This window comes from Chamaea fasciata, unplaced genomic scaffold (genome assembly GCF_029207755.1).
Source record: "Chamaea fasciata isolate MVZ Bird 193981 ecotype frontalis unplaced genomic scaffold, bChaFas1.0.hap1 SCAF_1, whole genome shotgun sequence".
In the NCBI taxonomy this organism is placed as follows: domain Eukaryota; kingdom Metazoa; phylum Chordata; class Aves; order Passeriformes; family Sylviidae; genus Chamaea; species Chamaea fasciata.
The window spans coordinates 7,513,720-7,526,006 of NW_027094086.1; the positions used below are offsets into that span (position 1 = coordinate 7,513,720).

Genomic DNA, 12,287 nt, shown 5'->3' on the forward strand with positions numbered 1-12,287 from the left:
CAGAGGTGACTATGACCCACTCATTTGATTGAGCATCCGGTGCCAGCAGGTACTTCTGGAAAGATCAATCTCTCCAATTTATATTGTGACTGTTAAGATTTAATTTAAAGTGTAAGGGAGAAAATTCGTGTATTGCTACATGGAGGTAAATGTATTTGTAAAAACAAATTTGAAAATTACAATTAGACTAGAATTGCATAGAGGAAAAAATTACATCAAAATTCTCCAGCTGAACTTGATTGATAGTGTTAAATCTCTTATAACATCAGTGACACTGAGAAAATCCACAGTAGTCTCTAAGTATTTAAATAAAAATAGTTGAATAAGACTATAAATGCTACATAAAATGCTGAATATTTATAAAGTAGTTAGAAATGTAGACACTGAATAATTAATGGAATCTGTCATTGTTAACTCTGCTGCTCGATCTCAGGCCATTTTATAAATCCACATAGTAGTGGTTGTCTTCAGAAGGGTAAGATCTGATCCTTAGGGTGGACATGTGAAAAAAAAGAAGAAAAACCCCTAAATATTACTGCTTACATCAAATACATTTTCTTCTGTTATGTGACTTGATCTTTCGGCTCCTGATTTTCTACAGAGTCAGTCAGAGGATAATGCTTTACATTTATTGTGCATATTCTCATCTGCTGTAACTTGGAGCCCTGTATTCATGAGGATTAATGATGTGCTTAGAGTCTTTTAATATTTCTCCTTCACTTATTTCACTATAAATACATTCATTTTTCCCTTAAAAACCGAACCTTGAATTATAACTTTGTTGAGAGCCATGGATTACTGAATAATAACTATAGTGATTATACCAGTAGACTGAAAATGCAATCTCTTTCTTTCTCACTTAAGGATAAAAAGAGTTATTCCTGTCCTGTGTGTGAGAAGTCATTTTCTGAAGATCGACTTATAAAATCTCACATCAAGACAAATCACCCTGGTAAGAAAAAAATCAAGGAAGATTTCTCAGTCTATTGCAATAAATGGATGGGGGTTTAGAATGAGCAGTGTAATGTGATTATAGTCCTAAGAAAGAGAAGAGTCTATTCCTGATTCAACTGGTTTAGAGTAAGAATTGTGTTGGTTTTGCAGATGTTTGTTAGAATTTAAAGTGAAAAGTGTTAGTTACTGTTTGGTTTGAACATGTGTGTTGTGGAGTTTTTCACGTAATTGTGGTAAGAAATCTTCATCTGGCAAAGGGTGAAATCAAATTAAGCACTGAGAAGTTTGGGATCAGGCATATAGACATCCTTAGCAATGCAGGAGATGTAAAATTCCCACTGGCCTTACATGAGCTGACAGGAATGCATTCAGAGCTCATGAATTGTCTGTAGGTGACTGATGTGAATGCAAAACTGACCCCATGTGTGCCCAGGTCCCGTGGGCTGGACCCCCAGGGCCAGCTGGGGTCTGCACTAGAACCAGCTGGGATGTGCTGTGGCCAGTAGGAATCTGGAGCCGGCAGGCCTGGCTGGATCCAGCAAACTGCTGCAGACTCTGTTCATACCTTGCATTCTGGTGCCCTGATGTATCAGTGCAAGTACAAAGTAACACGAACCGGGTGAGTCAATGTGCCGTGCCTGAGTAAACAATCCTTTCTCAGATCCTGAGAATTTGATGCAAAAGTGCTGGTGTGGGGACTGATTTAAACCTCACTGATGTGAACTCAGCAGAGCCACACTGGTGTGTCCCTAATTTTGTGCTTCTCAGGGTCTGTGTTATGTTGGATAGAAAACCTTGCTGCTACTGCAGAGGAGGGAGATGTGGCACTTCCATTAATTCATCTACAGTGCTCCTTATCACCTGACATAATTGGATACAAAGAAGGGAAACGCTGGTCATGCTCAAACTGAGTCTGAGGAAAAGAAAATCCAGTTAAAATGATGTAAATTTCCTTGTCTTTCTTGTCAGATATACAGCATAATAGGTAAAGCAGTAGTATATCTTCCTATTGCCACTAGATAGTGCTAGACCCGTGTTTTAAACAATTTCCTTCACTTTAATTTCGTCCTTAACTCCCACTTCAACTCTTTAGTTACTAAACCTCTTTATTTGCAGACCACTCCAGAGCAGTGTGGTTGGAGGGCTTGTCGTACGTCAGAGGACATGTCTGATGCAGGAAATTGAGATGAGAAAAGGCTTCTGAGCTATACTGTAGTCAGGAGGTATAACACCAGTAAGCATAGAAATTGAATCTCAAGAACTGTGCCTTTAAAGCCTTTTTGCTGCCTCAGGCAGGGAGCATAGGAGACTTCCCTAAATAACAGTACCTGTGACCTGGCAGGCCATGATGTTCTGTGCCCTTACATGTTGCCATCAGCCTGCACTGGTCCACTGACTGCTGAATGATCAGTGTATGCTGTGTCTGAGGTCCAGAAATACCAGTTAACTCTGGGGCCCTGAAGTACTAAACTCATGGATTTAAATACTCCTGAACAATTTATTTGATATCTGAATCCCTCTAAAAAAGTACGGTGTACAATTTTTTATTCAAGTGGGTCTTTTAAACTCTTACAATAGAAGTAAGGCTTGAAAAGAAAATCTGCACTATTATTCTGTGTTTTCATTTTTCATTCATGTATCACAGGTGCATAGAGCATAAAGACAGAATAGCAGATTTATTAGATGTATCTCTGTGGTACTAAAGAAATGCAACATCTAAGGTATGCCTATGCAGTAGTTATGCAACAGCCCTGTTTTAATATATGGAGGAGAATTAATGCACAAATCTTTTATATTTCTGTGAATTTCCTCCTTGTAATCCGGAAAAAATTCTTTATTTTGTACACCATACTTAATTACAAGCTAAATAAATGTGAGGGGTCTGATGGTATAGGCTATTAAATATTGCAGTGGCATGAGTGCAGTTGTTTTCGAAGATGTAAATGAAAATTAATAAAGATGAAAGGAAAGATGGGTACTGTTAACAGGAATTGAATTTTAAAACGCCATATCAAGAATTATTTTAAACTGAAATACTTTCGTATTTATCATTATAATGTTATTTCTAGAACTCCCCCTCTCCTTCCTTTCTTAGTATCATTCAGCCTGCCCCCACTTCCTTGTCTCTTCTGTTTCATCAGGTAGAAAGTATGAAATCAAAAAGTACTCCTTTCTCTTCTATATTTGCAGTGTAGTTCAATTTTGGTCCCATAAAGTCCATAAAGACCAAAATCTCCGTAGACTTTGGCAGAGCAGTATTTCAAACCAAAGAGTTAAGAGAGCTTCGCTTTATTGCCGGATGATTTTTGTACTCAGCAGTGAAGGGGGAGTCTTGGGTTCTGGTCCCAGCTCTCAGAATTATCTACCTTTCATCCACTGTCTGATTTAATATGATATTTCTTAATAGTTCTGAGACATGAGAGGCATCAGCTTCCACAGCTTCCCACTGAGCAGACATCCTAGCCTGCAGTCATGAATGCAGGATCTAAACCATGAAAGGCAGATGAGGGTTCAGACTCATGGCTGTACTTTTCTTTTTTTGGTATCTTGGAACTTATCTCTGCTCAGTTCATGGGCTTTTATAGTTACCTTTTGAGGTTATTTTCCCTGTGCATATGAGTTCAGGCAGAATTTTTGTGATTCCATTCTGGGACCGATCATCAGGAGACAAGGTGGTTTTGGTAAAAATCTAAGTTTAGACAGGAACTTTCAAATTTATAAGATTTGGGGCATAGTACATCACCAGCTTTCATGTCTTAAAGTTTAGATTGCATGAGTGTTGTATTTTCATTAAGTCAAGAGGTAGCATTTCATTCATCTGACGTACATTGAGCAATTTGATTTATTTTTAAAAGCATCTGGCAATGTTTTTATTGTGTGTCTGGGCCACTTTAATTTAAACTTCATTATTTTGAACTTTTTCAATGTGACAACCAAAACATTATCTCATGTGAGGAAATAGACAGAATTGAGTGCGTCTAGCTTGAATAAGAAAAGGCCAGGAGAGGAATCTTAATTGCTGTCTTCAGCAATCTAATTAAAAAGAAGACGGAGATTTTTCTTGGAGCTGTACAATGAAGGGATGTCAGTTGTAACAAGGAGATTCTGACTAGAACTAGGAAAACAGTTTGGACTGTAAAGATGGTTAAACACTGGAATGGGCCAAGAGAGGATGTAGAATCTGTATCTTTGGGTATGTTCCAAACAGGACTGGATATTACCCCAAGAAACTTGATGTAACTTTGAAAATGGAACTGTAAAGCTGAACCTGCTTGAAGTAGGTGACCTTAGAGGTCCCTTTCAGTCACATTTATTCCATGAGCTTGGTTTTTCCTTTAAATGCTGATTTTCAGCATTCTGACCACTGTAACTGTGGCTGAAGTGAATTGTATTCGAATCCTTGACATCTGGAAATTTGGGGTGAAATCTTGAATAATGCTTTTGAAAATGTTGCAGAAAAAAGTGTCAATGTAGTTTATGGGGAAGAGTCACAGTAATAAAATGATCTTTTGTGCCAGTGGCCCAACCAATTTTTTTTATATTTAAAATACTATTTTTTTTTTTTAACAGGCAGTGAGGACAGTGTGTTCACAGATCAGGAGAGAAAGGACAGAGCATCCTAGAGGGCCTAAAGGAGAAAATGGTCTTTGTGCTCTGCTCAAGTCAGTTTTGAGTGGGAGTAGGGGAAATACAGCTTCTAAAAAGTTGGACTGAACTGGGATCTAGCTGTTCAATATTACTTAGAAAATAAATTCCCTCATGTCCTTCTGGTTCTTACTACCTTTTGATTTTCTCTCAGAGGTTTCAATGACTACTATTTCTGAGATTCTTGGCAGAAGAGTTCAGCTGAAAGGACTTATTGGAAAACGAGCTGTGAAATGTCCCCACTGTGATTTTTATTTCATGAAGAATGGATCAGACCTTCAACGTCATATTTGGGCCCATGAAGGTAAAACTCTGGTTTTAAGCTTTTGGGCATATAATGAGTCTCATATTCCACTGCAGCTTTGCTGACATAAAAAAACAGATTCAAGTTTATTTCTATACTCGAATGCAAAACTTTAAGCTACATTGGCTGTTTATTAATTAGTTTAATGGATTCTGGATCATATATGGAACTTCACACTCGGCACATGAACAGACACTTTAAATGTTTTATATAAATTAATAAAATTCTGATGCAATTTTTTTTCCAAAAACTCATTCATAAACATCTATAAAGTATTCTGTGTGAGTTAAGAGGGTTGAATTAAATACATGCTCTGTATTTTAAAACAAATAATTTTCTGTATCTTCTTATGAATCTCTGTTGCTCCTTTTACATTTGTCCAAAAATTTTTGGTCTGAAAATCTGTTAGTAAACCAACTGAAGTCCAGTTGCTTTGATGTATACATACAAATTCCGTGAGTATTTTAATTAAATCCTGTAGAGCATGGCAGCTAGCTGCCACAGACACTGACAGTGATCAAAATCCCCTAAGATATCCCTCATCATATTTTTGACTTTTTTAGGGAGAAATTCCAGTAGTGTGGCAACACATGGGTTAAAAATGCCTTGAATTTAAAATCTTTAGACAGTAAAATCTTGTGTCTACCCATTCTGTGTATTTTTATGAAAGGTTGAAGACAGCTTACATTGTCTTCAGTCACATTAGTAATCAATGGAACAGATTGCCTATGATTTTAGGTTCTTTAGCCATCCCTCCGCATAAAGGGGATAATGGGATTTGGTATCTCCAATGGATATCTTGCTTCCAAAGTGTTCCTGTTTAGGTTGTTCGGCAAATTTGTTTGAATGCTCTAACTGTGAACTTCCCTGCCTGTGTAGCAGAGCTGGGCTCCTCTCCAGTGGCCTTTCCTGCATTAAGGAGTTTAGGGAAGGCAGAATGTAGGTTAGAGAAATTCCTTGTGTATTCCATAGACAGAGTTCTGTTTTTTTCTGACTGGAACTGGGAACCCGTGTCATCTAACCAGCAGAAAAAAAGATGTGAATAGAAATTTCTTCCCAAATCAAAGTGTGCAATCAAATCTGCTTAAAGCTGACTGTAATTCCTCATGCTTGTAAATCTAATTTTAAGGTCATGAGTATCAATCTAAAATGTGCAGACCCTCATGCAACTGTTGAACTACTCTGCCAGTTCAGATTTGTTCAGCTTTTCTTTGAAGGATTTACTTTGTTCTTATAGACATTCTGTTAGATGATGCACTGGGTATCTCTCTGTGTGCTTTGGACAGTTTGATGGGAGTGAAGTTTTAAGTGCTTGTATATGCCTGAACTATTAGCACATCTGACACTAATTAACAATAAAACACAGCTTGCACATTGAACTTCTCCTTTCACGTTAACTGCCTAATGAAGCAGTCCTCCTTATATGAGCTTTCTTCACTGTTGACTGTAGTAAATGGAGAATGGTAGTTACCTGAAGACTTCTACATGGAGACACCAGCTCGGTATTAATGTAGGCAGTTTGGATTTTACTTCTAAATGAAGGGTAGGCATAGCAAGGCCCCAATATCAGTATTTTCCTGGCTAAACTCAGTACCTGGCTTCAGTAGGGCAATATTGTGGAGGAACTCCTTTCTCTTAGCAAGTTAAGTGATGCTGTCATGAGCTCAGCATCATTTACACAGAGCTATAAATGAAATTTCTTATTTGTAGAGATCCAAATTTTGAAGCGTTTCTCTTTGTCCATGTTGCTCACGTGATCTGAAATTTATTTCAATCAAATGTCCACCCTCTCATGGAAAGGCAGAGCCTGGTTGTTTCATGCTATATTTTTTCATGTTTAGGTGTCAAACCCTTCAAATGTTCCCTCTGTGAGTATGCCACTCGTAGCAAGAGCAACTTGAAAGCCCACATGAATCGTCACAGCACAGAGAAAACCCACCTTTGTGATATGTGTGGGAAAAAGTTCAAATCAAAAGGCACTTTGAAGAGCCATAAACTCCTTCATACTGCTGATGGTAAGTGCATGTTTATTAAATCTATTTTAGGGCAATAAACATTGGCTGTACTACAGGCCTTATTAACAAATGCTTTTCAGTTGAACACTTAAGTGTGATTTACAGATTTTGTTTATTCCCAGGAGACACCATTTGGGAAATAATTCATAACTTTCTGAAATAATTCCTGTGAAAGACAGACAGCTATCTCTGAAATATTAGGTTTCTCTGAAATTTGTGTTGGCTCTGTATGCCTTCCTTGTTCTTAGAGAAAATTGTTCATCTCAATAGAAATTTGAAATTGCCAATAGTTCTGTGTTTAAATCTCTTACTGTTTTATTCTATTAGAATATTATTAGGATCCTGGTGTCTAAGCAGCCAGTGGCTAACCTGGGCACTTACATTCTACAGTCTCACATGCAGTACCTCAACTGCCTCGAAATTTTAATATTTCTGTGATGATAACTGAAAAAAGCAAGATGCACATCCCATTTTATATCAAATTTTAAAGCATAACAATACTTTATTATTCTGTGATTATCATATTGAAGTAAATTATTTAGTAGGATAAGTATGACTTAGTAGCTTGATCTTTGTTACTCATGCAATTGTGTCAAACTTCATTCCACTTTTATTAACCATTTCATTTACATTCTTTTTTTTTTCCAAATTACATCTGCAGAGAAAGCACACAATGCTCTGTTACATTTTTAGAATGTATTTGAAATTTCTGCGTCAGAGGTATTTTTTTAACGTTTATGTCTGTGTTCAAGTGAAAGATGAACCGTTTTACATCAATATGCTACATCTTACAGGAATGTATATATGTATAGTTATTGTGTTTTTACCAAAGTTATTGCAGAAATGCTGTGTATTAGTAAATCACTTGTTACTGGAAAAGTATTTTCCAGTATTTTGAAATAACTTGATCAGTAACAAATAGGTCTGGCACATGCATCTAAACTTCATATATGAGAATCGAGATTTTACTTACCAAATACAAACTTCAGCTGATTCCTGGCTAGGAGAAGGAGGCAAGTTGTTGTATTTGAATGAGAAGTAAATTTCAAGCATGATCAGTCTATAAAGAAAAATAAAAAGGTCTCTTTCCATGGCCTGTAAAAAAGTCACTTTATGGGGTTTCATTTCAAAACTTTTCTGTTTTGTTTTCACCTTCTGGCATGATAAAATGTGAAATTTAACAAGGAAAGTTGAATTTGTTTTCACCTGTGTGTTAGATTTCTTGAACAAATCTATATGTGTGTAAGTTATTACTGCAGTTTATCTGAGGCTGCTTTGAAATTTGGTGTTGTCAAGAAAGCACAATACTTGAGCAGGATCTAGCCGTGTCTGGATTGGCTTTAAAAGTGTGAAGTTGGCTTTAAACATTTAAATCCCTGTGAGGAATTGTGTTCTTTTATAAGTTACTGCTAGGTCAGGCTGAAGCCTTGGCTCTAGAGGTATTGTTGTTACCAGGGGCTGTCTTTATCTGGCTTCAAACTCATCATCTTCCCAAATACCTCCAGTGACTTCTAGTGGAAGGTGTCCCAGCCCATCAAAGGGATGATGGGGGTTGGAACAAGATGACCTTTAAGGTCCCTTCCAACCCAAACCATTCCATGACTCTGTTCCTTTCTGGTGAACCTCCGTTTTTGACTGGTACAAATAAATCCAAGACTTAGGCTCTTTTGCCTTGCTTTTCTCACTTCCAAAACTGTTCCAGGAAATTTCCAGTACCTTTGGAAGGTGAGTTTTACCATTGGCTCCAGTGAAGCAGGATCTCACTGTCTGTGGAGTCTTAAGTAATTTTTATCACTGAGGCCACCCCAGCAAACTTTTCATGCATTTCAAACACTTGTGATGAAAGAAGAGGAAATTTGTCATCAGGAATGTGGTTTGTCAGAGAACTTTCAGCCTCTTGAGTGACAGTTTCTCTTTGTCCAGTGTCCCTTCCTGTAGTGACAGCACTGCAGAAGTTCTTAGCAGCACACATCTAGTGTACTTCAGTTTTTTCACAAATAAGTGAATTTGAAAGCTGTTTCACTGTTTATGAGTCTTGTCTTCCTGACTTATGAATCCAAGCAATTTTTGTTCAAATATCAGAGCCCTGCAAGGTCAGTTTAAGTTGTGGAATATGAAGTAGTTTTGTGTCTGATTTATTCTTTTCCAAAAGACAGACTTCTCAAGAGTGACATGTGTAGGAGATGAGTTGTACTTGAATCATCCAGACTGAGCAATATGCTAGGCCTCTGGGCCGTGACACTGAAGCCTGTGAGGTTGTGGCGCAGACAGAAATTAGTGCAGTGTGTGTGTCATGTGTAGAAATATTCTCTTAAGGTGTTTCAAGGGTCAAAGGATTTCGTAGCAGTTAACAAGTATAGTAATTGGTGTGGACATAGTAGCTACCTTAAGCAGTTTATTAAGCAATAGGTGTTTGCATTCTTTCCTGTGTCGTGTACCAATGAGAAGGTATCTAAAAGTGTAAACAATATAGAGTGTATAAAACCTGCCATCTTACACAGAATAGGGGAGAAATGTAGTAGTAATCATATTTGTTGGACCTGCGTTTGCTCTGCCGACTCCTTTTATTATTTTGAGGTTTCCCCTGCGACTTCAGACATGACAGAAAGCAATTCTGTAGTCCAGGGTCATTACTGTTTGTGGTTAGAAGTAAACTAGAAAGCCTGATTTCCATTATTTTATTTAGATAGCAAAAGGTTCTTCTTAGCCATGTTTTATAGAAACTTTCACACTTAAAATAAAATGCTTTTACCTTCTTCACCAGCATCTGGAATCTAAAGAAACCCCATCTCTTTGCGATAATGCAGAATATCATCTATTCTGCTTCTACTTTACCTTTTGGTTCTTTTACTTTTGGGGTAGTTTTTAGCATATCCTTATTCCATATCAGTCAAATACAATTTGCCAGCCATGCACATTTAATTCAGGAATGAAGTCTTACTGTATTTAATGCACCTTTTAATTTGGCTGGAGGTAGCAGGACTGATAGAATCTTAGAGGCAAAATAAGGAGAGTGTGAAACCCAGAGAATAAAAGGAAGGAAATTGTGTTCATTTAAATCATAAGGGAAATAATAGTTTAGTGAGAGAGACTGCTTTGATGGGAAAATGTATTTGAATCATAGCAATTCAGTGCTTGGGACAGAAATAACTAAACCCATGTGAACATGATCAAACATCGGTGTTTTAAGGATTTCCAAGTGTGCTTTACAAACCGCAAAGTAGCTGTGCCTGCAGTTGTAAATAATGGATTTCCTTCTTCCATTTCGAGTGCACTGTAACAATTCATTTTCTTCTTTCCCAAGTGACTATCCCAGGAGAATCCAGAGCATTGAATGCTTATAATTTAAAGATTACACTCAAGCCTTTTTTCCTCCCTTATTCTGCTCTTACCTCTATTTAACCAAAATTTTGCAGAGCAAGTGCCAGGCTTCTTGTATTGTTCATTCTTAGCATTTTGGAATTTATCTTTATGAGGAAATAGAATCAGTAGTTTTCTGAACTTAAAGAGAAAATATTACTCTATTTCCTATTGCCATTTCAGGAAAGCAGTTTAAATGCACAGTGTGTGACTATACAGCTGCCCAGAAACCACAGCTTCTGCGTCATATGGAACAACACGTCTCTTTCAAGGTAAGAAAACATATAAATCATGCTTAAAGTTATTAGGAAATACACAGAACTTTAGATAACAGTATTAAAACTGGCAGATTTTCTTGGTTGATGACAATTAATGGTATATAAACATTTTAATATTTTGGAAATTTTGACCTTATATTCAGATTTTTGAGATAAGGTTATTTTGTTCATGACCAGTTTGTAATTGATAGTTTTACTTGAATAAAATATTTGTATGTTGCAATATGAAACAAATGTATTGGGTTTTATTGTCACTCCTTGAGTGTGTGAATCTAAGATGTACCTTAAAATGTCCTAGGGAGGTATCAAAGCAAATCCCCTGTATCACTGTTTATTAGCCACCTTAATTTTCCCTGAAATTTGCCAGTCTCTTGTATTATAGATGAGTTCATATACTTGAAGAAAATTGAAGAGAATTAATTTTAAAACACTCCATTTATTTGAAATATGCATTGGAAAGAGTTTTGAAAATTGTTAATGTTTTTATGATGTCTTTAGAGTAGAGATACAGTTTATTTTAATAAATGGTAGTATGTTTTTATTTCTAAAAACATTAGAACAATGTTTTTATTTCACACTGGTTCTCAATGTGATAGGTCCTAATGTAAGGTATTGTGAAATCTTATATTCAGTAAATAGGAGTTAGACTGGTTCCTTTTCCAGAAAAGACAGTATTTTTTACTTATGAAAAATCTTCATTTTAATGTGAGGCTTTATTTTAACAGTGAGCATATTTCTTATTGAAAACATCCTACTATTTTCATATGTAGCATCTTTCATTATCTAACAGATCATTTTACTTCTATAAGGAGTACACTGCAGGCATTCTTATCAAGTACCATAAGGCAAGCAGTTTAAACTTTTCAATGACAGTTTAAGTTTTGGAAGACAAAACAAGTCATCTAAAGAGATGATACGTTTTGAACAAATAATTTTTCTGTCTTAAGTATGTGGTTTTGCTCCAGACTTAAGACAGTTAACTTTTTAAAAAGTTCTTCTGTTATTAAAAAGACATAATTTTCTTTTTTTGATGGCTAAAGTGATGAATGTACTCGCAGTGCAGTTCTTGAAATGTAGCTGGTTCTGACCTTGGGATCTGCCTACACATAAGTCTGGCAATTCAAGACATCTTCAAGAGAACTGAACACTGGATTAGATCAATCAGGAGTATTTGTTTAAAGGAGTTCAAAAAATGTTTGCCTCCTTCTAGTTCAGTTGTTTGCATGCTTATCAAACTCAGAGAAATGTCACCACTTACGTGACCTAATGATCCTTTAATCCATCATATTTCCCAGCTCCATGAATTTGCAATCTTGCTGTCCAATAGCAGGTAACATGCATGACTTGCACAAGTGAGTGCTACAAGAGCACAACACTCTGTCTGGATTTTTTTCTTTAAAACATGACAGTTTCAGCAATAGAAAGAGAGTATGCGTCTCTGAAATATTGAGTAGCTGAATGTTACAGTACCCTGTGAAGCATAAGGTTAAGGGAGTCTGAACATCACTTTTCTTCCTTATTTTTGCTGTTTGGAGCCTGAAGGAAGATCATGAGCAATGAGCTTAGGAGAGTATTCTAATCAATGTACCCTGACTGCAGACATTTCTGTGCTTTAAATTCAGCTCCTAGATGAACATTTCTGTACCAACCATTTTCTTCTAGGGAGCTTTAGGTGGGGCTGCTGTGCATGAAACATTTTCCATCCTATTCTGAGGTTCTTGACTCTAACCC

The 12,287-nt window shown here is 36.7% G+C and overlaps 1 protein-coding gene across 1 annotated transcript in view; it reads left to right on the forward strand.

The window, feature by feature from the left end:
• Window positions 1–12,287, forward strand: part of ZFAT (zinc finger and AT-hook domain containing) — a 76,719-nt gene that overhangs the window by 41,632 nt on the left and 22,800 nt on the right. Inside the window, exons 8-11 of the mRNA XM_066175578.1 lie at window positions 865–952; window positions 4,754–4,903; window positions 6,745–6,918; window positions 10,462–10,550. Of these exons, the coding sequence (XP_066031675.1) occupies window positions 865–952; window positions 4,754–4,903; window positions 6,745–6,918; window positions 10,462–10,550 (501 nt within the window). The remainder of the gene's footprint in view (window positions 1–864; window positions 953–4,753; window positions 4,904–6,744; window positions 6,919–10,461; window positions 10,551–12,287) is intronic.